Genomic DNA, 27983 nt, shown 5'->3' on the forward strand with positions numbered 1-27983 from the left:
TCTGAGACTTCGTGCACGATCTTTTACCTCTCAGAGCCTCGATTTCCTCATCACCAGAGTCAGCGTTAACGATGACATGAAATGGCTATGAAGTACTCAGCACAGGGCATGCGGGGCCCTTGGGAGGTCCTCAAGTGTTGGCTACCAACAACAGACTTCCGCTGGGGCTGTGCGAAATAGTGGGGCCAGGGGCTGAGCCCCACCTTGGCTTGGAGTGTGGTGTCAGCTGACAGCAGTTTTATTAGATTTTATTAGATTTACTAGACACCAGAGCTCTGTGTCCTGAGCACTTTATAGTGTATGTGCTGCCGAAGCGAGCACTCCTGAGCACTTTATAGATGGATTCGTTTGATCCTCACAGAAGCTCTTCGAGGGAAGTGCAGGGACAGAGGTAGAAAGCAAGGTTCAGCTGCGGTCTGTGGCCTTCTGTGGTCTCACGCACTAAGCAGCTGAGCACCAGGGAAATATGGCACTTTTTTGTGCCATATTTGGCACAAAAAATACGGCACCCAGGCCACTGTGTCCTGCTGCCTGCCTTCATCCCTCACGTGCAAACAGGTCACACCCTCTGTTTACACCATCAGCTGTGATAAGCCAGTGCTAAAGGATGGCAGCGGGTGTGTGACTCTGAGACTGGAAGATAGAAAGTTCTACCTTGTAAAGTGTCTATCATGGGGGTGCCTGGCTGGCGCAGTCGGTGGAGCCGAGTCATGATCCCAAGGCTCCTGGATTTGTCCTTGATCAGGTCTTGGGCTGCCTCCCTGCTCAACAAGGAGCCTGCTTCTCCCTCTCTACCACCCCGACTCCTGCATGCTGTCTTGCAAAAAAATCTAAAAAAAATCCTATTTACAGAGTGTGGAGCTGGGGTTGTAACAGGATCAGGTGGGCTGCATCTTCTTTCCAAAATAGTCTAGACTGAGACACCCAGCCAGTGGCTAACACTGCCCCCCGCCCAACCACATACCCAGCCCATGTTATTGTGCAGTGAAGCTGAGCTTTTGTCCTGTGGTTAGTGAGAAGAAATCCCTTCAATCACCTGTTTGCACACTGAGAAGGTAATGTGGCTCAGGCTGCAGGTACTCCCTGAGCTTGAGACAGTGTGTAAACGAGTGCAGTCAAGTGCTCAATGGGAGAGAGCCCGAAGCTTTGTTTTTCCAGGGCTAAACGGAAGAGGGTTGGGGAGGGCTTTAAGTAAGAGGCGATACTTGAGGTGATGACAAAAGTAAGAGAAAGACCTGTGTGTGATTCCAGAAAAGCAAAAGAACGAAGAGCAGGGAAAAGACACGACACATCCCCGGTGTCTAGAAACACAATGTTTGCATTTATACATGGCCATTCTAACCTCAAAAATGAAGATTTTTTACGGCTGGGAGCCCGGGAGTGGCGTTTCCACGTACAGGAGCACGATGCTGTGAGAGGCTCTTCAGTCAGAGGCTTTAGTAATAGCTTGGCTGCTGCATGAGGTGACGGGAAGTGACCTGGCAGAGCTGGGGTCACCCCGTCCGCCAGCACCCGCCACCCACTCGGAGTTTTGGTGAGTGAGCACGAGGACCAGGTCTCAGTAAGAGAAAGGGTTTTAGAAAAATACAAACTTTAATCTTTACACGTGACACAGCCATGTCAAAGCGCCTTACTTAAATTTTTCTTTTAAATCTAAGAGAGCAAGTCTTAACCTCCACTGACATCATATATATTATAAAAAATTATTCCTCTGTGTACTTTTCCTTTAGCCTGAGGCTTTCTCCTGATCTGCTCACAGACAGAAGCTGCTCAGCTTCCCTCTTGGAACAACTTGAAAGCTAAGCCCCCAGCCTGCACACCTGAGGCGCAGCCTGGCAGCTGCTAAGCAGAACTTGATTCTCCCTTTCCTGTCAGGGAGGACCCTGTGACCTCCAGCCTCAATGCCCAAGTCCAGGCATCTGCAGACAAGAGTGGAGATGCTAGCGAGGCCTTGGGACTCAATCTGGCCTGTGGCTTTCTCCAACCACCTGGCCCACGTTTTGGAATGTGGCTCTTTAAGGCACCAAGTGATTATAAAGTGTTGGCTCTGTTTCTGATTTAAGGCCTTCCTTTTTACACGTTTTGTGTGTCAGTGATGGATGGAGGCCAGCCTACCCCTCCTGCCCTTAAGAGTCCCACACAGTGCCGTGACCCACCCCAGGGTCCCACTGGTGAAAGGCAGGCAGTTGCAGGAAGTCCTCCTCTAGCCCTCAAGGGAGGAAATAGTTAATTCTCTGAGAAATAGATTTGCAGCCCTGAGAAGAGAAGAGTTGTTCCTCCTTGGGGAGATACACCATCATCTTGGCAATTTGGTCCAGGGCTGCTTCTGTGTACGGGAGTCCCTGGCTCAGGAAAGCGTCTCGTGCGCACAGCCTCACGTGGCGGTACTCCAGTGGCAGGAAGGGGATGAAGAAGTCAATCAGATTTTCCTTGACAAGACAGCTGTGGCCAAAGCCAGTGTCTGAAATGGAGACCAGAGTTACATGGTGCCCACCCTGGTGCTGACCCCAGCTGGAGTTTTAAGGTGTCCGTCCCCAGCCCTAAAGCTCATGTCAGGAACTACAGAGCCACGTTTCCTTTGAGGGAAAATGTGCCCCGCTAACTCCAAATCATTGCGTGCAGGTTTATGGTTTTGTTTCACAGCAGAAAGCAGGAGGTAGCTAGAGGCGTGAACCACTGAGCTCACAGACACTCTTGCTCAAGAGCCAATGCCTGGGTTTCCAGGGCTGGGGCAACTACCATCAAAGCCTTCTCAGAAAAAGGAGTTTAGCTTTCTTAGACCGTCTCTTGTGAGGTGTTGTGAGGTATATCCTCTGGGCCTTGTCCCACTCAGGAGCCCACATCCTAGCCCAGAGGGCCCCCCGCCCACCGCCAAGCTGTCCCCAGAGGCTAGGAGCTACTTACCCGTGGACTCTGCAATCTCGGCCTGGAGCTGGGGCGCCAGCTGGTCCAGCTTGATTTCTTCCCGGGTCCCTCCGGCCTGAAGCAGATTCAGGACAGCTGCATTGATGGTATTGCCTCCAAGGTTACTGAAAGAAACAAGAGCCTGTGAACACATTTTATTCTTTTTATATTTAGCTATACGGACCACTGAGGCTGTGCATTAGTGATTGGAAGAATGGAGGTCAAGGGGCTTCTCCTCGTCCAGGAGATCTTGTCACAACCCAGAGTCACACAGAAGACACTGTCTTCCTGCCTCACTCCTCACTCCCTTTTGACACACACACACGCCACTCGGGCAAGGCGCACAGAGATGGGATGATGTGGGACTTTCCCTTGACCTCTGTAGGGAAGAGGAGGCTTGTGATTCCAGACTGAGTGGCAGGTGCTAAGGGAGGAGCACCTGAGGCCCAGGGCGATGACTTAAGAGGGAGGATGAGGCTTCTGAGTGCAAACAGACCCGTCAGTGATCTCCAGACCAGGCAGCGTGTGTCCCAGCCTGGATGACCAGAGGGCTTGTTGGCTTTGGGGCTGGGAGCAGCAGAGCCCCGAAGGCAGGTGGAGGCTACCGTCTGCCGCACACACAGAAGTCAGCTTATAAACTGACTAAAGAGAACCACTGAAGGGGTATGTACATGGGAGTGCAGGGTGGTGGGTTACCTGATTTGCTTTACCTCCTAAGAAGGTCATTTTAGAGCCACAGAGGTTGGATTGAAGAGGCAGGGTATTGTTACAGAAAGCAGGGCGGGAGCTTTCTGCAGCAGTCCATGTATAGAGATAGAGAGAAAGACTGAAGAATTAGTTTAGGAGGCCCAACTGCCAGGCCCTTGTGACTGACAGATATGAGAAGTGAGGGAAAGGAAGTCATCAAAACACACAAGCAGGGCGCCTGGGTGGCTCAGTGGGTTAAGCCGCTGCCTTCGGCTCAGGTCATGATCTCAGGGTCCTGGGATCGAGTCCCGCATCGGGTTCTCTGCTCCGCGGGGAGCCTGCTTCCTCCTCTCTCTCTCTCTGCCTGCCTCTCTGCCCACTTGTGATCTCTCTGTGTCAAATGAATAAATAAAATCTTTAAAAAAAAAAAAAAACCACACAAGCATCTGTCGGGAGCTGCCCGCTGTCCCCCAGCTGCTGACAAGTGGTGTGAATGTAGAAGAAGGGAATGGGAGGGACCAGCTAGGAAGGCCTAGCCAGGTCCTCTCTGCACACGCTGCAAGCGGCCATGATTCCATCAATGGAGGCAAGAACTGTCCCCTGCCGAGGGGTTGCCCCACCCCACATTCCCCATGGGCAAGGGGAGGTGGACACGGGTTGCCTGGAGGGCAGGCAGCCAGGGAGAGGAGTGGGGGGGGCACTTATCCAGTCCCCGGAACAGGGACTACCATGCTTGCTGCTTAGTAAACATTATTTAACGAATTGTGGCGTCTGCACATTTGTCTACACCGTTTCCATCTCTCTCAATTTCTCTTCTTGTTTTGCCCCACAGCCCATGTCTTCTTTTTCTTTGCAATGGACGGCTTTTATCTCAGACAGACAACTGGGCCCTCTCTCTCTTCACCTGTCCTAGTCTTCAGCTCCTCAGGGCTGTCCCTCTGGCCCCAGGATTGCTCTGTTAAAGAGCTGGGGCCTTCCCGGAGCACGTCTGTTCTCCACATCGTCCCAGGTCCGCAGCTGCTGAGGGGTCTGAAGGCCCCTCTGGAGCCCAGCCCTTCCCCTGGCTCTGGGCCAGGACAACAGGTCCTCCTCCCAGCCTTTAGTTCTAAAACTTCAAAGGAAGGGGACTTCAAAGGCCTCTCCAGAACTCTTAAACCCCAACCCTAATTGCTAAGTGTTTCTTTTTTTTTTTTTTTTTTAAAGATTTTATTTATTTATTTGACAGAGAGAAATTACAAGTACACTGAGAGGCAGGCAGAGAGAGAGAGAGGAGGAAGCAGGCTCCCTGCTGAGCAGAGAGCCCGATGTGGGACTCGATCCCAGGACCCTGAGATCATGACCTGAGCCGAAGGCAGCGGCTTAACCCACTGAGCCACCCAGGCGCCCTGCTAAGTGTTTCTTAAAGTGATGTAAACACTCTGTTACTATCTCTCAGCCTCAGTATCCTCATTTGTAAAATAAGAAAATTGGCCAATTTCAGATTGCCCCCTTATGTCACCTTAGGTTCATTGGTCAACAAATACACACTTCTACAGGACCTTTGATTCCATGAACAATTTATATTCATATTCTTTTAATTGTTCAAAGTCCTTCCTCTTCTTTCCCTGACAACAGCCCGAAGAGACATCAATCACCCTTTCACTGTACTGATTCACTGAGGACAGAGCTCTGATCTCCAGAGTTCCACAACCCTGTTCCAGGAACATCTTCTAGAATGGCAGGGACAGGTGAAAGTCCTCTGTGTTAGTGGAGGCCCTCAAGCCTGGTGCCCAGGACTCCCCTGCTCTGACTAACGCCGGCACAGGGGAGACTGCGACGCCCCTCGCACCTCACTGCAAGCAAGCAACACGGTTAGGAGTTCTCTCGGGATTACACTGCTGGCCTTCACCAAATGTGACTTGTTCTCATCAACCGTTTGAATCAGCCCCGCTTTCCTTTCAAACACAAAAGAACTCAGCACATGGATGAGGCCACCGCAGGCATCAAATCCAGAGACTCAAATATGGTCTTCCCAACCCATCCCTAGGATACAGACAGTCCCCAACTTAGGAATGTTCTACTTGATAAGGGTGCAAAAGCAGTAAGCATTCAGAAGAAATCTCACTCTGAATTTCGATCTTCTGGGCTAGCGACACACACGGTACGAACCTGGTTTGTGATGCCAGGCGGCAGCCGTGCACTCACAGGGGCTGGCCAGTGACATCTGCGCAACCACGCTGTTTCCGTCCATGTGGCTTTCAGCCAATTACATGAGACGACACTTGGTCAGAAGACAGGCTTTGTTTGTGTTGGAGGATTTTGCCCACCTGCAGGCTAATGTGTATGTTGAGAGCGCATTTACAGCAGGCTAGGCACAGCATAATGTCTGGTAGCTTAGGTGTGTTAAATACATTTTCAACTTACAATGAGCTCACTGGGCCACAATCCCACTGCAAACTGAGGAAGGTGTGTACCTGGAAACCTTCAGGGTTTAAAAGTGCTGCTTTCTGGACACATGGGGGCAGGGGTGAGGCTGGTGTGGAGCAGCACAGTCAGCCTGGCCGGCCTGAGGACTCTGGGTCGGGTCCCAGGCCTGTCAAACTCCACTGACTCTCCTAGGCTGGGTCCAGGCCTGCCCTGAAGACACCAGAACTGGACACCATGTCCTCGTGGGCCCTGTCACAGGTGTGCGTCCTTCCCAGGGGGTTCCTCCTGGAGGGCTGGCACGGCCTCTCCATCCCTAGCAAGTGTGGGCCCCACAGGGCGGCTTTTCCCCCAGCAGCTCTCTCCCCAAGCCCAGCCACCACCCCAGCCTCATGGCTGTTCCCTGGTGACTGCCTGGCTTCGGACAGTGCACAGAGGCCGGTCACTGAGGGAGAGGGCAGGGCTAGAGGGGACTAGGGCACTGCCCGCAGGCTAATGACCAAAATAGTACAAAGGCAAATGTTTGCCCTGAGAGCCCAAGTTCACCTGGGTCGCATTAGGAAATGCTGGTCCTGGCAAGAGTGAGGGTTTTCCAACCTGAGAACTGCCAGGAAGGGCAGCACCTTGGCATCACAGCTCAAGTCAGGGAAAGGTCAGATTCTCTCTCTGCTTTTCTTTTATAAATCACCTTTGGGGAGAGGGGGTTCCTGGGGGGCTCAGTCAGTTAAACGTCTGCCTTTGGCTCAGGTCACGGTCCCGGAGCTGGTGTTGGGCAACCTCCTCAGTAGGAAGTCTGCTTCTCCCTTTGTCCCTCAGCATGCTCGTGCTCTTGCTTAGTCTCTCTCAAATATTTAAAAAAATAAAAAAATAAAAAAATCCCCTTGGGAGCACCGCCCCCCAGCATTGCACCCCTCCACAGTGCACAGTTGAGTCCCATAAGCCTTAATCATAGAACAGGAAGGGCTTGCCATCACCACACTGAAATCCCAACAGGCCAAGTTCCAGCTGGTTTCGTCTTGTGGGTCCACAATGACACAAGCTCTGCCTCCACACCTGGCACCTTGACACGTTCCAGCTGGATGGAAATCCAGATTCCCTATCTCTCTACCTTCACAAGGTGCATACAAAACTGAATGAAAGCCCCTAGCTGGCGTATGGGCCTGTGGAAGGTGAGAAGTAGGTTGAGGGGGAGGGAGCAATGGGTAACCTTTCCACTCTGAGTGCAAGAACTTGCTTGTGAAGCATTTCAGGCTGAGCCAACAGGAACCCAAACTTGACCTCTAACAGACGTTGGTCAGGACTATCCCAGTTGGAGCCGCCACAAAGATAGGATTGGACAAGCTGATTTCTCAAGTCATTCTTTACAAAACCACTTCCAGAGCATATAGGCAAACAAAACAGGTAACATATAATGGCTAAGGGATGAGTCCTGCATGATCAGGGTACATCTCAGCACAGGTGAAAGCATGAGCTTTTCATTCAACACATCATACCCTAAGCTTAGAGCCAGTGACTTCCTCTCGTGATCAGAAAAGAAACCGACCTTCCAAGGCTGGAGAAAGAACAGGCCATTTTGGACTTAGTGGGATACCATCCTCCAACTGGGTCTACCTTGGGAATTTTCAAGGATAGTTTGTACTTAATTTTATTTTTATTTTAATTTAATTTAATTTTTTTAAAGGATTTTTTTAAAGATTTTTATTTATTTATTTGACAGGCAGAGATCACAAGTAGGCAGAGAGGCAGGCAGAGAGAGAGGGGGAAGCAGGCTCCATACCAAGCAGAGAGCCCGATGTGGGGCTCAATCCCTGCACCCTGGGATCAAGACCTGAGCCAAAGGCAGAGGCTTTAACCCACTGAGCCACCCAGGTGCCCCTGTACTTAATTTTAAATAAATATGATGGTGGAGGAGTAGGAGACCTAAATTTCTTCAGGTCCCAGGAATCCAGCTAGATAGTTGCAAGCCATTCTGAACACCTACAAACTCAACAGGAGATGGAAGAGAAGAAGAGCAGCAATTCTAGGAAGAGAAAAGCGAACACTTTCTGGAAGGTAGGACATATCGAGAAGTGAATCCGAGGTGATACATGGGAAGGTAGACCACGGTGGGGAGGGGCCAGCTCCCAGCAAGCAGCAGAGCAGCAGAGCACAAAATCGGAACTTTTAGAAGTTGGCTCCACTGAAGGATGTTGCTCCAGAGGCTAAGTGGGGAGTGGAGCCCTCTTAGGGACAGTGTGGTCTCAGGACCTGTGGGGTCATTAAAACACCAGGGGTGTCCAAGTGTGACAGAGCTCCCAGGTATAAGAGCAGAGAAGCTGGCTGCCAAGACGGAGCCTAGGAGTGAGGTCTCAGCTCAGGGTTACCATCAACCATGATCCGAGGCACAGTCAACAAGTAGCAGCAGATCTAGGGAGACTCACCTTCCTCCTCCAGGAGGAGCAGCGCAGCAAGAATCTGCTATGGATGGGTCAACCAGGAAATTAAAGAAGAATTTAAAAAAATTCATGGAAACAAATGAAAATGAAAACACAGCTGTTCGAAATCTTTGGGATGCAGCAAAAGCAGTCCTAAGAGGAAAGTATATAGCAATACAAGCCTTTCTCAAGAAACAAATATACAAGCTAACTCTACACCTAAGGAAGCTGTAGAAAGAACAGCAAATAAAGCCTCAACCCAACCAAAGAAGAGATATAATAAAGATCAGAGCAGAAGTCAATGAAATGGAAACGAAAAGATAGTAGAACAGATCAATAAAACTAGGAGCTGGTTCTTTGAAAGAATTAATAAGATTGATAACCCCTGGCCAGACTTATCAAAAAGAAAAGAGAAAGGACCCAAATTCATAAAATCATGAATGAAAGAGGAGATATCACAATGAAAGAGGAGATATCACAACCAACACAAAGAAATACAAGTAATTATAAGAACATATTATAAGCAACTATACACCAGCAAATTTGACAACCAGGAAGAAATGGATGCATTCCTAGAGATGTATAAACTATCAAAACTGAACCAGGAAGAAATAGAAAACCTGAACAGACCCATAATGAGCAAGGAAATTGAAGCAGTAATCAAAAATCTCCCAACAAAAGCCTTGGGCCAGAAGGCTTCCGAGGGGAATTCTACCAAACATTTAAAGAAGAATTCATACCTATTCTCCTGAAACTGTTACAAAAAATAGAAATGGAAGGAAAACTTCCAAACTCATTTTATGAGGCCAGCATGACTTTGATCCCAAAGCCAGACAAAGACCTCATCAAAAAGGGGAATTACAGATCAATAACCCTGATGAACATGGATGCAAAAATTCTCACCAAATACTAGCCGAGAGGATCCAACAGTACATTAAAAGGATTACTCACCATGACCAAATGGGATTTATTCCTGAACTGCAAGGTTGGTTTGACATCCACAATCAATCAGTGTGATACAATACATTAATAAAAGAAAGAACAAGAACCATATGATACTCTCAATAGATGCTGAAAAAGCATTTGACAAAGTACAGCATCCTTTCTTGATCAAAACTCTTCACAGTGTAGGGAGAGAGGGTACATATCCCAGTATCATAAAAGCCATCTATGAAAAAGCCACAGTGAATATCATTCTCGGGGAAAAACTGAGAGCTTTCCCCCTGTGGTCAGGAACACGGCAGGGCTGTCCACTGGTACCACTGCTATTCCACATAGTACTAGAAGTCCTAGCCTCAGCAATCAGACAACAAAAAGAAAAGGCATCTGAATTGGCAATGAAGTCTAACTCTCACTCTTCGCAGATGATACGATACTTTATGTGGAAAACCCAAAAGACTACACTCTAAAACTGCTAGAACTCCTACAGGAATTAAGTGTCAGGATATAAAACCAATGCACAGAAATCAGTTGCATTTCTATACACCAACAAGACAGTAGAGAAATGAAACAGCCGATCCCATTTACAGTCGCATCCAAAGCCATAAGCTACCTAGGAATAAATTTAACCAAAAAGGCAAAGAATCTGTACTCAGAAAACTTAAATACTCATGAAAGAAATTGAGGAAGACACAAAGAAATGGAAAAACATTCCATGCTCATGGATTAGAATAAGAAATACTGTGCAAAAGTGTATGCTACCTGAAGTAATCTACACATTTAATGCAATCCCTATCAAAATACCACCAATTTTTTTTCAAAGAAATGGAATAAGTTATCCTAAAATTAATATGGAACCAGAAAAGATCCCGGATAGCCAGAGGAATGTTGAAAAAGAAAACCAAAGTTGGTGGCATCACAATTCCAGACTTCAATAACAAAGCTGTCATCATCAAGACAGTATGATACTGGCAAAAAACAGACACACAGATCAATGGAACAGAACAGAGAGCTCAGAAATGGACCCTCAACTCTATGGTCAACTAATCTTCGATAAAGCAGGAAAGAATGTCCAATGGAAAAAAGAGAGTCTCTTCAACAAATTGTGTTGTGAAGAATGGACAGACACATGCAGAAGAATGAAACTGGATCATTTCCTTACATCACACACAAAAACAGACTCAAAATGGATGAAAGACCTCAATTTGAGACAGGAATCCATCAAAATCAAAATCCATCAAAATCAGAATCCATCAAAATCAAAATCCTTGAGGAGAACACAGGCAGCAACCTCTCTGACCTCAGCTGCACCAACTTCTTCCTCGAAATAGCGCTAAGGCAAGGGAAACAAGGGCAAAAATGAACTACTGGGACTTCATCAAGATCAAAAGTTTTTGTTCAGCAAAGGAAACAGTCAACTAAACCAAAAGACAACCAACAGAATGGGAGAAGATATTTGCAAATGACATGTCAGATAAAAGGCTAGTATCCAAAATCTATAAAGAACTTATCAAACTCAACACCTAAAGAACAAATAATACAATCAAGAAATGGGTAGGGGCCCCCGGGTGGCTCACTGGGTTAAGCCTCTGCCTTCAGCTCAGGTCATGGTCTCAGGACCCTGGGACGGAGCCCACATTGGGCTTTCTGCTCAGTGGGAAGCCTGCTTCCTTCCCTCTCTCTGCCTGCCTCTCTGTCTACTTATGATCTCTGTGTGTCAAATAAATAAAATCTTAAAAAAAAAAAAAAAGAAATGGGTAGAAGATATGAACAGACATTTCTGCAAAGAAGACATCCAAATGGCTAACAGACCCACAGAAAAGTGCGCCACATCACTCAGCATCAGGGAAATACAAATCAAAACCACAATGAGATACCACTTCACACCAGTCAGAATGGCTAAAATGAACAAGTCAAGGAATGAGAGATGCTGGTGAGGATGTGGAGAAAGGGGAACTCTCCTACACTGTTGGTGGGAATGCAAGTCGGGCAGCCACTCTGGAAAACAGTATGGGGGTTCCTCAAAAAGTTGAAAATAGAGCTACGACCCAGCAATTGCAGTATTGGGCATTTACCCTAGAGATACAAATGTAATGATCCAAAGGGGAACCTGCACCCCAGTGTTTTTGGCAGCAATGTCCACAATTGCCAAACTATGGAAAGAGCCCAGATGTCCATTGACAGATGAATGGATAAAGAAGATGTGGTATGTACACACACACACGCACACAGAGGAATACTGTGCAGCCATCAAAAAACTGAAATCTTGCCATTTGCAATGACATGGATGGAACTTGAGGGTATTATGCTAAGCGAAATAAGTCAGTCAGAAAAGGACAATTATATGATCTCACTGATATGAGGAATTTGAGAAACAAGACAGAGGATCATAGGGGAAGAAGGGAGGGAAAAATGAAACAAGACGAAACCAGACAGGGAGACAAACCATGAGAGACTCTTAATCTCAGGAAACAAACTGAGGGCTGCTGGGAGGTGGAGGGACGAGGGATAGGTGGCTTGATGGCCACTGGGGAGGGTATGTTCTATAGTGAGGAAAAAAAATTTTTTTCAACAAATGTGTTGGTTTGAAAACTTAATGCCCTTTTAAGAAGGGACTCACAGTATGAGAGTTATATTCCAAACTATATTACAAAACCACAATAATCAACACAGTACGGTACTGGCGTAAAAAGACACATATATCTTTTGTGTCTTGGAACAAAATAGCCCAGAAATAAACCCATGCACATATGATCAATTAGTTTATGGCATAGGAGCCAAGACTAGACAATGGGGAAAGGACAGTCTCTACAATAAATGGTGTTGGGAAAACTGAACAGCCACATTCCAAATAATCAAACTGGACCACTACCTCCACCGTACACAAAAATTAACTACAAATGGATTAGTCTTAAATGTGAGACCTGAAACCGTAAAAGTCTTAGAAGAAAACAGGCATCAGTCTTGGCAATGATTGCTTGGATGTGACACCAAAAGCAAAAATAAGCAAGTGGGACTACATCCTAAAAAGTTCTGCATAGCAAAGGAAACCAACAAAATGAAAAGGCAACCTACTGAATGGGAGAAAATATTTGCAAATCATGTATCTGATAAGGGTTAATATCCAAAAAATATAAAGAGCTCATACAACTCAGTAACAAAAAATAATCTATTAGAAATGGGTAGAGGATCCGATTAGACGTTTTTCCAAAGGAGGCATACAGATGGCCAACAGGTAGATGAAAAAGCACTGAACAGGGGTGCCTGGGTGGCTCAGTGGGTTAAGCCGCTGCCTTTGGCTCAGGTCCTGATCTCAGGGTCCTGGGATCGAGTCCCACATTGGGCTCTCTGCTCAGTGGGGAGCCTGCTTCCCTTCCTCTCTCTCTGCCTGCCTCTCTGCCTACTTGTGATCTCTCTCTGTCAAATAAATAAATAAAATCTTTAAAAAAAAAAAAAAAAGCACTGAACAGCAGTGTCATCAGGAAAATGCAAATCAAAACCACAATAAGATAGCACCTCACATGAGTGAGAACGGCTACAACCAAAAGACTGGAAATACCAAATGTTACTGAGGATGTGGAGGAAAGGGAACCCTTGTGCCCTGGGGTGGGAACGTGACTTGGTGCAGCCACTGTGGGAAATACCATGGAGGTTCCTCAGACAGCAAAAGGTAAAATCACCCTATCTATGATCTAGCAGTTCCACTTCTGGGGATTTATCCAAAGATAATGAAAATACTCAAGAAGATAATATACATGTCTCCATGTTCTTTACAGCACTGTTTACATTAGCCAAAATACAGGAACAACCTCAGTGCCCACTGATGGATGACGAAAATGTGCTACACACACACACACACACACACACAAAGTATTATTTATAAAATTCCATAAAACTTGATGAAATCTTGCCATTTGCAACAACAACCCTGACAGCAGCATGTGAGATGAAGTAAGTCAGTGAAAGACAAATTCTGTACGATCCCACTCATATGTGGACTCTTGGCGGCAAGAATAGCAGCGAACCAAGCTCCCAGAAACCGAGAACAGACGGCTGGTTGCCAGAGGCAGTGGCGGTGAGGAACGAGTAAGGCTGGGGGCTCAGAGCACAGCGTGGCTACTGTGGGTCACACCGCATGGAAGACCTGAAAGCTGCCGAGGGAGCAGATCACAGCACTCATCACAGGACAAAAGCTGTGTACTTATGTATGATGACGGTGTTAACCAGACTTACTACAATCATTGGCAATACACGTATATACAACTAGTGAATTATGTTGCACACCTGACATTATGCTGTCAATTATAGGTCAATAAAAAAGACCCCAAATCCCCAAAATGCCCTTCTAGGAGGGGAGGCCTGGCGTGTGAGCTGTCTCTCCCTGAGGAGGCTAGGTATTCTAGGGAGTCCGAGGAGAGCCTCACAACCCTAAGATAGCCATGGGGGACAGGGGTGGGGAGGAGAGACGAGGGACAGCTGCTCTTCCTCATCACCTGTGCCGGTGGTGGTGGGGGCGGGGTGGGAGGCAGAGTCTTCCCAGGTGCCTCAGTGGTGGAATCAGGGCAGGACCCGGGAGACTATGGCCCCCCACCATTGCTACCATCCAAGCAGCGAGGCTTCTGTTTCCTCTGCTGGAGTGTGTGTTGGTTTCCCTTGTGGAGAAGGGTCTGCAGCCCAGGGGAGCACGGAAGCCTCCCCTCCCCCCATCAGCTGCCTCCCAAGCTTGGCCCAAGAGGCACCTGGGCCAAGTCCTCCCTCCCCTCCTCCAGCCCTCCTGACTACTGTTCCTCAGACCTTACCTGAGAAAAAGAAAGATGGTTTTCGGGGACCCGACCCTGTGGTTCTTGGGGGTCTGGTGTGCCAGGTGTGGCCCAAGGGCCTCTAGCAGTCCCGGATGTAGCTTTTCAGCCTCATCAAAGATGAACAGGGTCTGGTGGCAGCGCTCCTGTGTTTCCTTGATCTCACTTGTTAGCTTCTCCTGCACGGAATACAGGGAGCTGCCGGGAGCTGGGGAGCAGGGGGAGGCCCAAACTCATCCTCCCATGGGGGACAGCTGGAGAGCCCTAAGGCCATGCTTTGGCATCTGCAATGCATCAAGGGCTCCCACCAGCTGCCAATCCACACTTCTGGGGGTGGGGCTAGCGCCCACACCTCTGATGAACTTCCCAGGAGATTCTCATGCACCCTGAGCTCTGTGGAGAGGAGGAGGGCTGGCCAGGCCTTGGAAACAGGCCCCAGCCTGCAACCTGCCTCATGTGGTCCATGGTGAGGTCCCATCCCAGAAGGAATCAGCCTCACTTGGGGTAGGAGTCAGGCTCTAATATTGGGGAGACAGGCACAGCAGGTTCACGTGCCCAGAGGTGGCCAAGTCCCCCTTCTTGAACTCCCGGGAGCAGGTGCTCACTAGTACCCAGGCTAGACTGAGACCTCAGGGGAGAAACCTGGGTGGGACCTGTCTGGGACTCAGCCAACTGGCCCTTGGGGTACCCCACCCCTAGCCAGAGAGTCGAAAGCCCTCTGCAGTCTTCACCAGGAGAATAGGGCCAGTGTCCACAACAGGTGGGTCTGTCAGCAGAGGCCCCTCCATCCACCTCTGGCCTTCCCAGATTCTGACCTCAGACCCATCTCCCTAATGTGTGTGTGTGTGTGTGTGTGTGTGTGTGTGTGTGTAAGTGGAGAGTCACAGCAGTTCTGCCACAAAGCCGGTTTGTTCTTTCTGCGAAGCCCTGGTAGACCAGCCACCAGTCACCAGACCTTAGGACACTTCACCTCTGCCCTCCAACACTGCACTGAAGCGGCAGCTGACTCAACCATCTCTATCCTCGGAAACTTACGTAATCTTCCCAGGTTAACACACTGCAAAGAGCAGAACTGAAAGCCAAAGACAGATGTCATGCAGCAATGACATGACATTTTGTTCATCATCTGGCTTATCTGAAATACTACATGTCTAAATGGAAGAAACCCACAAGAGCAGAGCGGCAAGGACAATTTTTGTCCCACTACTTGTTGGCGATTTGGGAAGATATGGAAAATCTTTTATGATATGCCTCCTTAAAAAGGGGGGTGGGCAGGATATGGGCACCTGGGTGGCTCAGTCTGTGAAGCATATGACTCTCCATTTCAGCTCAGGTCATGATCTCAGGGTTGTGAGATCGAGCCCTGTGATGGGCTCCATGCTGGGCGTGGAGCCGACTTCAGATTCTCCCTCTCCCTCCCTGTACCCCATCCTCCCAAAAAAGCAGGATCTGCAACTTTCTGTCCAATGTTAATCACAATGACATAAAACTCGAAGGAAGCACAACAAAATGTGAACTGTGCTTGTGTCTGTGTGTGGAGATTCTGATCAAGTTTTTGCTTTTCTCTGTTCCACATTTCCTGCAAAATTCCCACTACTTCAAGAACAGACAACCAACACTGGATCCTCTGTTTAAGCTCGGTGTGCAGGTGATAAGGAGACAGAGCTCAAGATGCACGGTGTTTGAGTATCAGTCTTTCCTCCACATGCTCAGGGCCTGATCTTTGTGGAATGGTGTCACCAGGGCCACCAACCCCCATAGCCAGGCTTCTTTGAGGCCACCTCCTTGCAGGGAAGGGCTGATTTCAGGCCTTCCATCCCATCCCAGAAGCTGCTGCTCAGGTTGTCAGAGCCTCGTTCCCGTCCCACCGGCCCAGGCCCCCAGTCCTGCCCGGCCTCACCTCGTACACGTCCATGTACTTCGGGTGAGGAAAGTGTAGGGTGGCGATGAATGTCTTGACGCAGTTGCTCCTCAGCCCATCCCGGTACAGGTTCTCTGCCAGCAGCCGCGCCACAAAGTTCTTGCCTGTGCCGGACCAGCCGTGGAACGACAGGGCCAAGGCCTTGCCTGGCTGGGGCAGCTCTAAGTAGCCCTTCACCGTGGTCAGGACCAGCTCCCGAGCCAGATGCTGGCCGTGCAGTCGCACACTTAGGTCCGATTCCAGGCCTGGGAGGGGGAAAGAGGCAGCCATGGTGAGGTCGCACAGATGTGGTCTCCCCTAGGCTCAATGACAGCAGGGAGACTGAGCCCCTCTGAACATCTATGAGGGGGTGCTGTGGGGATTATCTGGCCTCAGAATAAGAAACCACTGGACAGACCTTGCAGCCCAGAGGGATTCAAGGGCCATTTTTGAAGAGTTTGAGAAAAAAAAAATTGAATGTAGAGAGAGAAGGGAATCACCCTGAAGGTCCTGAAGACACCCCAGAACGGTTGACAGAGGGCGGCTGGGTGGCTCAGTCGGTTAAGCATCTGCCTTCAGCTCTAGTCATGATCTCAGGGTCCTGGGACCAAGCCCCCTAGGGGTTCCTTGCTCAAAGGGAAGTCTGCTTCTCCCTCTGCCCCTCTCCCCACTTGTGCATGCACCTGCATAAGCACGAGAGGTCTTTCTAATACATAAATTAAAAATCTTAAAAAAAAAAAAAGAAAGAAAAAAAAGGAATGGTTGGCAGAGTCCTGTCTGGAGGAGGAAGTCCATCCCCATGCCCAAGAAATTGCTCCCACCCAGAGATTTTGAGAACCCCTAAGTGCTTTATGAAGACAACCTCACGTGAATAAATTCAGTTCAGCAAACACTTATTGAAGGTGGCTAGTGTGTTCAAAGTCCTCTGTGAGGCCTGCCTTCCTTCCAGCCACGAGATCACAGGGTATGGAGAGGGGTTCTGGGAGTCCCAGCAGAGACGGGAGGCTATACTGTCAGCTGTGGGCAGGACGATGAAGGGTGCCTTCACCCTAGCCATTCCCCCTGGACTGCCTCTCCTCCCCAAAGATCCCCAGCCCCTCAGGGCCATGCAAGGTGCTACCTGTGAAGTTGTTGGAGATCCTGCAGTCCCCGCTGTTGCAGCAGGCCTGGAAGCTGCAGTACCACGAGGTCAGGATGTCCAGGTACTGCTGGCCCAACAGGGGAAGGCTCCAGCCTGGAAAAGAAGGAGCTGTGAGACAAGGACAGAGCCCAGGGCCACGGGGAAGGTAGACACGGTCTCCCTGCAACCAAGCAGAGAGGTTCTTCTTGTCCTTGGTCCTCCTTCCAGAGCTGCTCCTCACTGCTCTTCCATGGGCCTGGCTTGTGCCTGGCCAGGGAATGAGCTGGAGGGGGCACCCCCAGCTTGGAGGAAGTCGATGTCCTTGTTATGAATACAGCTCTGGCAAAGGTTTGATTTGTTCAACACAGAATGCCTTTGCCAGAAATGTAAGAAAGCCAGAGCTGCCCACAAGGAGTTCGTGCCAGTCTAGCAGGGAGACCAACAGCAGCTGGTGATGCTCATTCTGCCTACTTGCTGTGAATTCCAAAGCGATGTGATTACAGCCAACCCCAAGGGTCTCTCAATTCTTTTGTCAAATGTCAATTTGAACATACCCAGCACTAGCAAAACCACAACGAAACAAAACCCAACCACTGGGACTTCGAAATCTTTTGATTTCAATGAAAAATGTTCACAGTACCATTGTAGGACTATCATTAGAAGAGCATTAGGGACCTGGAATTTTCGACCCAGACTGCAAGAAGCCTCAGAGAGCATCTGGTCCATAACAGTAATGTGACAGATAACCCCGGCGCAGAATTTGTCACTGACTAGCGGGAACCAGAACGCAGGCGCGGGGCTCTCAGCAGCAGAAGAGAGAAGGTACTGGGGTCGTGTGCAGCCCGGGACTCTGCTGAAATTCCAGAAGGCGGCGGGGAAGAGCAGCTCGATGGTGGACTGGGAGACACAAGGAAGTGTGAGCTGTCTGGAGGGGTCAAGGACTGGCGCCGAGGGCAGGGCAGCCACCCAACCAGTCCCCTCGGCAGCCCCGGGGCCCGTCCGGGTGTATCCGGGGGAAGGAGATGACCTTCTTATGGATACAGGCCGAGGATGCGGCCCGGTCCCCAGAGGCGCCCCTGCCCGCAGCCCGGGCCGAGGCCAGGCGGGGCGGAAGAGCGGGTAGCCAGGCAGCCTACCTGACGGCCGCGGCCCGACGGCCGGGACATTGGTGCCCCGCTTCCCGGGCCGGCGCACGTCCCCCCGCCGCCCTCAAATCCCCAGTCCCCGAGCCGCGGCCGAAGGACCCCGGGCGGCCGCTCTTACCCAGGAGCCCCGCGCCAGCCTCCTCGGCGCGCTCACAGTCCTCGGGCCACACGCGGCAGCGCAGGAGCGCCCAGTACCGTCGGGAGAGCGCCGCGGCCGCCCTCAGCCGCTCGCGCAGGCCGCGGAGGGGCTCCTGGGCCCCGTCCGGCTGGCTCGCATCGTCGCCTGGTTCCGGCGCGCCCGGGAGCGGTAGGAGCAGCAGCAGCAGCAGCAGCGGCGGCAGCAGCGGCAGGCGGAGGCGCAGGCAAGGCATGGCTCTCCGGCCGCCGCTCTCGGTGGTGCCGGGGCGGCGGGCGGGTGCGGCCGGGGGAATGGGCGCCGCCGCGGGAACCCAGGTCCAGGCCCGCGGCCCGAGCGCACCGCGGGGCCGCCCGCAGGCACCGCCCACCGCCGGGGCTTGCTTCCGGCTGGGCGTTTCTCTGGGGAGCCTGAGGAGGGGCGGCCACCCGGAGAGTCCCCTCGGCAGTCCCGGGGCCCGGTGGAGGCCGGCCCGGTAAGGGCCCCCGTCTAGGCCTTGCCCTGGCGGCGGATGAGCCCCGGGCCAGCTCGCAGCGTGTCGCCGGGAGCCGGAGCCGGGGCGGCGGGGTGGAGAGAGGCCCTGGGGAGGCGGGGAGCTCCTCCGCCCCGGGAAGTGAAACCGCTGCAGGCAGCAGCAGGTCTCCACAGCTGGGAGTCCGCCCGCGGAGAACGGAGGCCTGAGGGCGCCAGGCTGGAGATGCTCGGCTTCTGGAAACCCCCGTCAGGGGCACTCCACTGAGGGAAGTTCGGCGACACTGTGTCCGCTCTCTTGGCTACGCTGGCAATTTTCAAGTGCTTGTGACCTCGAGCCGCTCCTCAGATGGCACTGGCAGGACTTGAGGGCGCCTTTCCTCCGGGACCCGGTCTCCACAGCATGAGCCTGCCACCTGCTTGTCGGATTTCAGAAGACCTTAATGCATTTTTCAGAATCACCCGAGTGACGGAAGCCACTTGCCTCGCGGGGCTCTCTTGTCCTTGGAACAAGGTGCTGTCTAGAGGTCGTGGGACTCGACGCATGAACAGCACAGGCTCTGTGGCTTTGAGGTTGGGTTCTCCAGGCCTCACGGTGTCCGTCTTTCAGATCACTCAGCAAACCGTGTGCTCTTTCCTCAACAGCTCCCCACATCTGCTCTCTCAGAACAGCTGCAGAAATCCCCCGAGCACCCGTTAAGACACCACCACAGTTACACTGCGGCACACTGTAGGTCTCCACCACTCAGAGTGATGGCAACACTGAGCCCAAACCTCCCACAGGGCAGCTTCCTCAGCCCTGCTCCATGTGCAGACAAGCCCGAGAAACCTGGCACGGACCCTTGACAAGGAACACACCTTTATGCTTATCCTGAAATTGAAGACATGAACTCAATCAGTGAATGAGCCTGAATGCCAACCCAGTAGGGCCTCTACCATTTCCTATGTGTGATCCTGGGTATTATTTGCCCTAGGCTTGATGCCCTACCTAGAAAATGGCATAATAAAACAGTCACTTGACTGGGGGCCATAAGCTCGTTCAGTTTACAAGTGAATTTATGGTGATAAAATTACTCATAGTAACACTGATTTCTTTTAAAAACCCAAGTTTTGGGACTGTGAAAATAACACTCTTACTGTTAACTTTCATGTAGGACTAACTGCTAATTTCTGAAGTGTTCTGATTGAATTTAGCATTTAGTGGCAAATAAAGTAGACAGCTGGAAAGTTCTTAATTTCAAGAGGACATTTTTTCCCTAAAAGTTTTTTCTTCACCTTTGTTAGTTCCACACAGAAACAATGGATCCAAACACCAGTTTTGAGACAAACCTCAGATTTCAATAAAACATTTCATTCTCAGGGCTCGGAGGCAGTTGGTTCCAAGTCTAGGAACGAGATCTCATGGATGATGGAGACATCTATAGGCTGTTGTGAAAACTACAGCCGCCATGATTCCTTAGCAGGCAACCCCCTCTCCAGGCTACTGAAGTGTGGTCAGGAGCTTGTTAGAAAGGCAGAATCTCAGGCCTCAAACCCACTCAATAGAAATCTGCATTTTAACAAAGGCTAAGAGAAAAATGGGCACATCAACATGGTACCAAGCTTTGCCACGAACCTCTTCTCAACCCCGGCTGGAGGCAGACCGAACTTTCTCTGCCCTGAAAACAATCTCTGAGTAAAAATCAAGCCTTTATCTCCAATTACACTTGACATGTAAAAAGCAAATTCTGAAAACATAAAATCAATGTTTCACAGCTCATCTATACATTGGTGGCCCCTTTGTTTAATGTTTATACTAAGGAGCAACTAAAACAACACATTGGACTCAGGGTCCTTTCAAGAGACAGGGCACGGCTGATGGAAACCATTCCATGGTTTCCCACACCCCTGAAGGAATGAAACAGGGCACAGGCCCAGGAGGCTGTGTACTTCAGAAATCGGGCTTCTCTATACAGGGCAGGCCTAGCTCACTCTCCCCGTCTTCCACGTGGGTTCTGCCTACCTCTCACCCTCCTGACCCCCTGGGATTCGTTCCTGCTCTGATTTCTACTGTAATTCATTGACATCATTCCTGACACACTTGGTGCTTCACAGTTTTCTTCTGTTGGGACCATCTGTTCTCGAGGGGACTCCCAAAGCCCAAATGTCTACTGAAGACCAAACATGAACTCTCCCTACTCCAGCTGCCTTTTCCGAGCTTTAATACCAGTCCTTCTGATATGCTTGAAAAGCAAACAAAGCCTGAACTGTATCTTAAAAAGATCACTGAAGTACACAAGGCTGCAGCCTCCCACCAGTATTGAAGTTCACGGGACAAAAGGTGGCACAAACAAAAATGCGACAAACCAAGTAAAAACTCAAGAAAGTCTGCTTCATTGTCTAGTTGGGGTTTATGATGCTGGATTTCTATTTCAAAAGTTAAAAAACTGGCTGTCTGAAGAATAATAATCAGGTCCTTGGTCTCCTCCACATCTGTACAGTACTGGGCTAAATTAAGATTTGTAATGCTTTACTTCTAAAGAAGCTGCAGGAATGGGCTGAACTACTAAGTATACAAAAAGAACCTAAGAATTATCCAATGGAAACTTCTGGTAGAGTCACAACCTGGAATTAGCCTTTTGGAGGCTAGTGAGTAAGTGCAAAGGTCTTACTCATCAGATACCATGAAACAGTTCCTGTGGAGGTTTAAGCGGGAGCAGGAGTCTTTTTCTGTCCCCTAACGAAACAGACAGGAAGCTGGAAAAGAGAACACTGAAAATAGCTTCAAAGAAGGGAAAAAAAGGAGTAAGAGGAAAAGATGATACATCGATACTTATTAAAATCTTTATTCACTTTTTTCTTCTTTTTCAGAATTGAAACCCATAGAACACATTAGAAACTTGGGTGCATATCTGTCCTGTTTGGTGTCTTACCAAGCCCAACCTCCTGCTGTGTGACAGCTCTGAGAGGAAATCTTGGCAGATTAAAATCGAGGGTAGCGGTTCCTACACCTCCCTTTTGAGCAAACTAAATTAGCTTCCCAGTAAGTTACTCCCCAGCTCCCCCGCTTACACTTTGTATTTGTGAGTAACACCTTAGTTCCTTAAAAACCTGTGGCAGTGGAGTAACCAGCCCCTGCCTTTTCAACCCAGGCTGGATGCATTGAAGGGAGAGAAACTGGTCTTCCCCTGGACGATAGGTTTCACGAAGTCAGGTCTGTCTGGCTCCTGCGTGTGCCTGGCCACGCCCAGCTCTCCAAAGGTGCCCAGAAAATGCCGGCTGAATGGTCTCTCTGTGACTTCAGAGACATTCGCAGCGACTGAGGAGAGACCCATTCACTAGCTTCAAGTTCTTCAGCAACATAAGTCAGTGTTTCCCTGTGTCAAAATAAATACGTTTTTTTCTCTTGCTACAATAACAGATACGACTATATACATACATATGCCTTTACTCATGTTTCCTGAAGCTCAAGCTCAAAAGATCACTCCTACAGGACAGCTCACTGACAGACGCGGTTTTTATCGCCACTGAGGTGTGGTCACTTACAGTCAAATAAGACAGGGACCATTGCGAATGGACACTGAAGGAATATGGGGGATGGGAAGGGAAAGCCAAAAGTCTTTCTTCTTTTCTTTTCTTTTTTTAAGGAAAAGAAAGATGAATTTCCTTGGAAGAACTTACTGTTCAGGAGACACTAAAAAATTGACATGTACAGGATTCATCCTTCCCCAAATAATATGCAATAGATGTACCTGAATTCTTCCATTTCCTCCTTAAATTTCATTTGATATATTAGTCCTGAGTGCAACAGGGAGAAATGCCTTATTAATATATTATCGAACAATACTCTGAGCAAATCACAGATCCTGTCTATTAATTTGTTTTGCACAGAAAATTATTTACACCCAAACCCACAATAGAGCCTCATATTAAAGAACAATTTAGAATAAAACTTCTATACCCATATTTCCCCATTCAAACTCTGCAACAGACGTATTTAAGAAGTGGGAGGAGGTAAGGAAATGGCATTCAGTTCTGATTTTCCTAGTTTGATAGTATTAAAACGTATCCACTTCTACCTTTAGATGTTGACTAGGCACACCCAACCTAGGACTGACCAAGACCACTTCTAGTGACTTGTCTAACGGTGCTAAAGAAACCACAAAGAGGACACAGTGACAAAACTTAAAAAAAAAAAAAAAAAGGTATCAGCCTCTGTTTTTCCAACAGAATTTGGTTTTTGTGACTTTCAGGGCTATAAGCTTTTGGTTGGTTTTCTCTAAGATGAGCTTAATCCAATCCTGATTAGAACATAAATCTATGTTCCAAGAGTCCTGTGACACCACCCTATTAGTAAACGACGTTAAACATGATAGATCTGAACACCTCTTAAGAAAATGAATTTTTAACAGCAGGAAACAGAATGAACTCATACATTTTCTGCCATGTTTTGATAAAAGGATGGGATATTCCTTCCTGCTTGTTTTCTTAGCAATATCTTCTGCTTTCAACATTAGGAAGCAAGCTCCCAGTTGGAGAACAAGTCTTACCCATTCCACTGCGCCACACAACAGGTACCATGTGTCTGCAAGGACACTGGGCCATCATTTGGTTGAACCAACATAAACCCAGGCGAGTCCACTGCCTCCCACCGTCTCCCTCCAGCCAGCTCCTTGACCCTCTGGGTGAGCACCATCCACGATATTCTCCAGCTCAGCTATGAATCCTGCTCGATGCACACAATAAATGGTCCTACAACTGAAATCTAAGGCCTCCTTCTGTTAACACCGTTTCAGTGTTTTGTGCTAACACCTGGCTCCTTAGACTCAATACCTTCTTTTAGAACTCAACCCATTCTTGTGGATGTCTCCAAACATACTTACAAAGTACAAAAGCATCCCGACCTCAGGCTGTTGTTAACACTTACAGGCTGCCCAGCTGCCTTTCAATGCAAGAACAAGGACCTAGATTCTAAGCTGTTTTTGAAAGGCTGGCTGCCCCACACTGGTCTCCAGAGGCTGGCACGGCATTTGCTCCCTCACACCGTTGAAACAGCAGCCTCTGCCTGACAGAAGCACAAGGCTGGACTGGCCCCTAGACAGGATGCAACGGCTTACAGGTCTGGGAGGCTCTGCAGGAACACAGACCAAGCTGAGCCTGGCCTTCTGTCACTACCAGGACAGGGACAGGGACAGCGGCGCTCCACCACCAGTTCTGAACACCCGATGAAATTAAACAAAGAAATCAGGGCTTGACATAAACCAAAATCTTAAGGCTCTTCCTGGTAACCTCCTTCGTTTTGAGGCTCAGAGAGCTTCAACTCTTTGTTCCCAGTCATCGGCATGGCCCACATCACAAGACTGGTCCGGCCACCAGCAGAACGCGTGGTCGGCTGAGCGCAGGAGCTAGCTCTTCCCACGAGAAAGGCACAGACAGGAACTGCCAATCTCTTGGGAACAGCAGCTTCAGTGACCGAATGCCTTAAAGGCTGAGGTGGAAATCATTTCAGATGAGAAATTGGGATGGTGGAGATCGTAGGCAACTTAACTCTCATCAAGGTGTTAGCTCAGTTTGCTTTGTTAATTCAGAAAGGATTTGCCTGCTTTGGGCAAAGGGAAAAAGAAAAGTCTCCATGAGAGCATCCTGCTTGGACAATTTGCGGGCTAACTGGGATACCGCTGTGAGCACACAGATCCACTGAGGTTCAAGTCCTGTTTGCTTTCTCTACACCCATGGAGCTCAAATACCGGGGGGCCTCCCCGCTTCTGGTGCCGTCTCTTCCTCCCTCCTCTAAGAGCTCACGGAAAGCACTATCAGCCAATCGCTTAAAAGCCCAAGCATCCTTCCTGCTGTTGTCGTTCCCGCTAATTCGATCCTGAACATGTATCCCTGCCCACAGAGCATGCTATCGGGCTCAAGAGGTCCGGTTTCCCCGGCTGCCACTCCGCAGGAGGCGGTCAAATTCCCAGCTGGATCGGTCCTGGTGCAAAAAGGACTCCAGAGATGGCTGAGGGTTTTCAGAAACTCCATCGGGGTGGAGAAAGGATTCTAAGGATGAACTCAAACCACACACTCCAGAAGCAGGCCCAGCATTCACCTCTCCGCACGTCCCCCCTCTATCTGTCCCGTGGCATGCGAGCGAGGCCCGACCAACCAGGAGGCCCGCCGCCGGGAAGTCGGGGGGTCGGCGGGAGCGCTCCCGTGGTCTGAAACCTGTCATCTTTGCCTTCGTTTCTCCTACAGAAGTCGCCAGAGGCATCCAAGGCCACCCTGCCCCTCATCACCAGAGCTTGCTGCCGGCTGTCTCCGATCCCCCTCATCCCGTTCAGAAGTGATTGTGCTGTTTCTCTAGCTTTGTAAAAAGGAGTCTCGCTTATTCTGTGGAGCGGATTACAAGTGGGAGAGAGGCATCCTGTCCTCCACCAGCACGGTGTCTGCCCCGAACTGGTCAGTGCACTGCTTCACCGTGGCCAGCACGCTCAGGAGCCGCTGCTCCGCGGCATCCAGGTGGGGCTCAGACAGCACGGGGGCGATGGGGTCGTGGGCCATGGCCGACTTTAAGGCAGACTTCAGCACGCCGTTCTTCAGGTAGTTCAGTCTGTTCCAGGTGGACACCCGAATGCTGGAAGAGAGAGTTGTAAGGGAGATGACGTGAAACCTCTTACTGTCAAGGAGTTTAAAGCCTGCTCGGTGGGCAAAAGTCAAGAAATAATTATGTAAGACGTCTCAACTAAGGAAAAAAACAAATCTGTTTCCAAAGGACCTCTACATTACCACATTTTGAGATTTTTTTTCTAGGTAATTAATTAGAGGTATATGCAAAGATTTATCAATGTTCACTCCAATGTGCAACTGAATTTGTAACAGGAAAAATGTGAAACAATACGAATGTTCATCTATTCAAAAACAGTTAAAAGTATGGCTTACCCATTCAAGGAAATACCATGCAGCCATTAAAAACAGTTCTGGGAAATTTAATGGCTTGAAAAATACCCATGATATAATACTGGGTGGGGGGAAAAAGTTGGTGGGAAAAAAGTTTTACTCTAAATCTATGGGAAAAGAGAATGTGTGTGTATGTACACACACACACACATATATAGCCAGACATACACATACGGTTAGAACGAAGTCACTATGATGTTAATAGGAGTTAGCTTTATATCTTAGTAGGTAGTTTTAACTCTCTTCTTTCCATGCTTCTGAATGTAAAAAATTCCTACCAGCAATATTATAACTAAACTGCAATATCAATATTACAATCCTACCCACTTCCTGTGGGTAATGAGAGGATTACGAGGTAGGCACAGAGGTCCAACTCTGCAAGAGGCAGCCGGGTCTGCATCTACTAACAAAGGAAGAGCGACCTTTGGACAAAGCACAGAAGGGGCAGACAGGCACAGAGGTGGTACGATTTTACTATTCTCAAGTCCACGACAAGCGCCCCCAGCATCAGAGCCTCCCCTGTGTAACTAAGGCCTCACTTGTCTGCCTCTCAGTCCCACACCCGTCCTCCTGAGATGTACGCCCTGCTATGACGCAGAGAATTCCTGAAAGCATCTCTCCAGTCCAGCTTTCTCCGAAGCGGTCACTGGAGGGAAGTGCAGACACCTCAGGCTACTGCACAGGTGGGTCGATAGGGAGAGCAGGTCATCAAACGGTGCTCTGCCCTGGTCCACACTGCCAGAACGAGCAGGCCCTCTTGACATGGAAACCCGAGCCCCGAAGACAGGCCCTCACACGTGCCCTGCCTGTGACAGAGGCGGTTTCTCCTGAGCTGTCCCTCCCTCTGTTGCCCTGACCCCAATGCAAGTCACTGCCTGAATGTGCATCCCAGAGGGCTGCTTCCTGCTTGTGCAGGGCCTGCAAATTAGCCAACTTCTCTGCTATCCCATGAACTGAACTATCCTTCTCCATGGAGGTCCACACCCTAGCCTTGGTGACAAGGTTCCCTTCCAAGTTTGTCCTTCCTTGGGTACCCTCTCTCAGCCCTTTTATAGTTATGCTTGTATCAGAGCTTCTTTATATAAACTTTTCCATTTATTTTTTTGAATTTATTTTTTAAAAATTTTTATTAACATATAATGTATTTTTTGTTTCAGGGGTATTTTTTGTTTTTTTTGTTTGTATTTTTTGTATTTTTTGTTTCAGGTCTGTGATTTATCAATGGTCTTACACAATTCATGTACTCACCATAGCACATACCCTCCCCAAAGTCCATCACCCAGACACCCCATCCATCCGACCCCCTTCACTCCAGCAGCCCTCAGTTTGTTTCCTGAGATTAAGAGTCTCTTATGGTTTTTCTCCCTCTCTGGTTTCATCTTGTTTCATTTTTGCCTCTCTTCCCCTATGATCCTCTACCTTGTTTCTCAAATTCCACATATCAGTGAGATCATATAATTGTCTTTGATTGACTTATTTCACTTAGGATAATACCATCTAGTTCCATCCATATTACTGCAAATGGCAAAATTTCATTTTTTGATAGCTACATAGTATTCCACTGTATATATACACCACATCTTCTTTATCCATTCATCTGCTGATGGACATCTGGGCTCTCGTAGTTTGGCTATGGTGCACACTGATGCTATAAACACTGGGGTACAGGTGCCCCTTCGGATCACTACATTTGTATCTTTGGGGTAGATACCCACTAGTGCAATTGCTAGGCACAGGGTATTTTCAACTTTCTGAGGAACCTCTATACTGTTTTCCAGAGTGGCTGTACCAGCTTAAACTTTCCCATTTAACCTACTGTGTCTTTTCTAGCTTCTGACTGGATCAGACAGATAATACTATTATTACAAAAACATCTTCCTTCATAGATGTATGTGGTTTTTTTTTTTTTTTTTAAAGATTTTATTTATTTATTTGACAGAGAGAAATCACAAGTAGACAGAGAGGCAGGCAGAGAGAGAGAGAGGGAAGCAGGCTCCCCGCTGAGCAGAGAGCCCAATGTGGGACTCGATCCCAGGACCCTGAGATCATGACCTGAGCCGAAGGCAGCGGCTTAACCCACTGAGCCACCCAGGCGCCCGATGTATGTGGTTTTTGACTGGCCATACTACTGCCTCCTATTG

The 27983-nt window shown here is 49.0% G+C and overlaps 2 protein-coding genes across 7 annotated transcripts in view; both read right to left on the reverse strand.

The window, feature by feature from the left end:
* Nucleotides 1–912: 912 nt before the first annotated feature.
* TOR3A (torsin family 3 member A) lies at nt 913–19485 on the reverse strand. Its single transcript, XM_032317078.1, has 6 exons — nt 18430–19485; nt 17167–17280; nt 16047–16312; nt 14147–14325; nt 2905–3029; nt 913–2461 (listed from the first exon to the last, which is right to left on the reverse strand). Exons 1-6 carry the CDS (start codon nt 18680–18682, stop codon nt 2211–2213), a joined length of 1188 nt encoding a protein of 395 aa, XP_032172969.1. The 5' UTR covers nt 18683–19485; the 3' UTR covers nt 913–2210.
* Nucleotides 19486–20181: 696 nt separating this feature from the next.
* The window catches only part of FAM20B (FAM20B glycosaminoglycan xylosylkinase), a 45037-nt gene continuing 37235 nt past the window's right edge, over nt 20182–27983 (reverse strand). For all 6 annotated transcript variants that reach the window (XM_032317072.1, XM_032317073.1, XM_032317076.1 and 3 more), the window contains one exon: nt 20182–25519. In XM_032317072.1, coding sequence (XP_032172963.1) covers nt 25288–25519 — 232 coding nt within the window. In that variant the 3' untranslated portion in view covers nt 20182–25287. The remainder of the gene's footprint in view (nt 25520–27983) is intronic.

Source organism: Mustela erminea, chromosome 17 (genome assembly GCF_009829155.1).
Source record: "Mustela erminea isolate mMusErm1 chromosome 17, mMusErm1.Pri, whole genome shotgun sequence".
NCBI classification, from domain to species: Eukaryota; Metazoa; Chordata; class Mammalia; order Carnivora; family Mustelidae; genus Mustela; species Mustela erminea.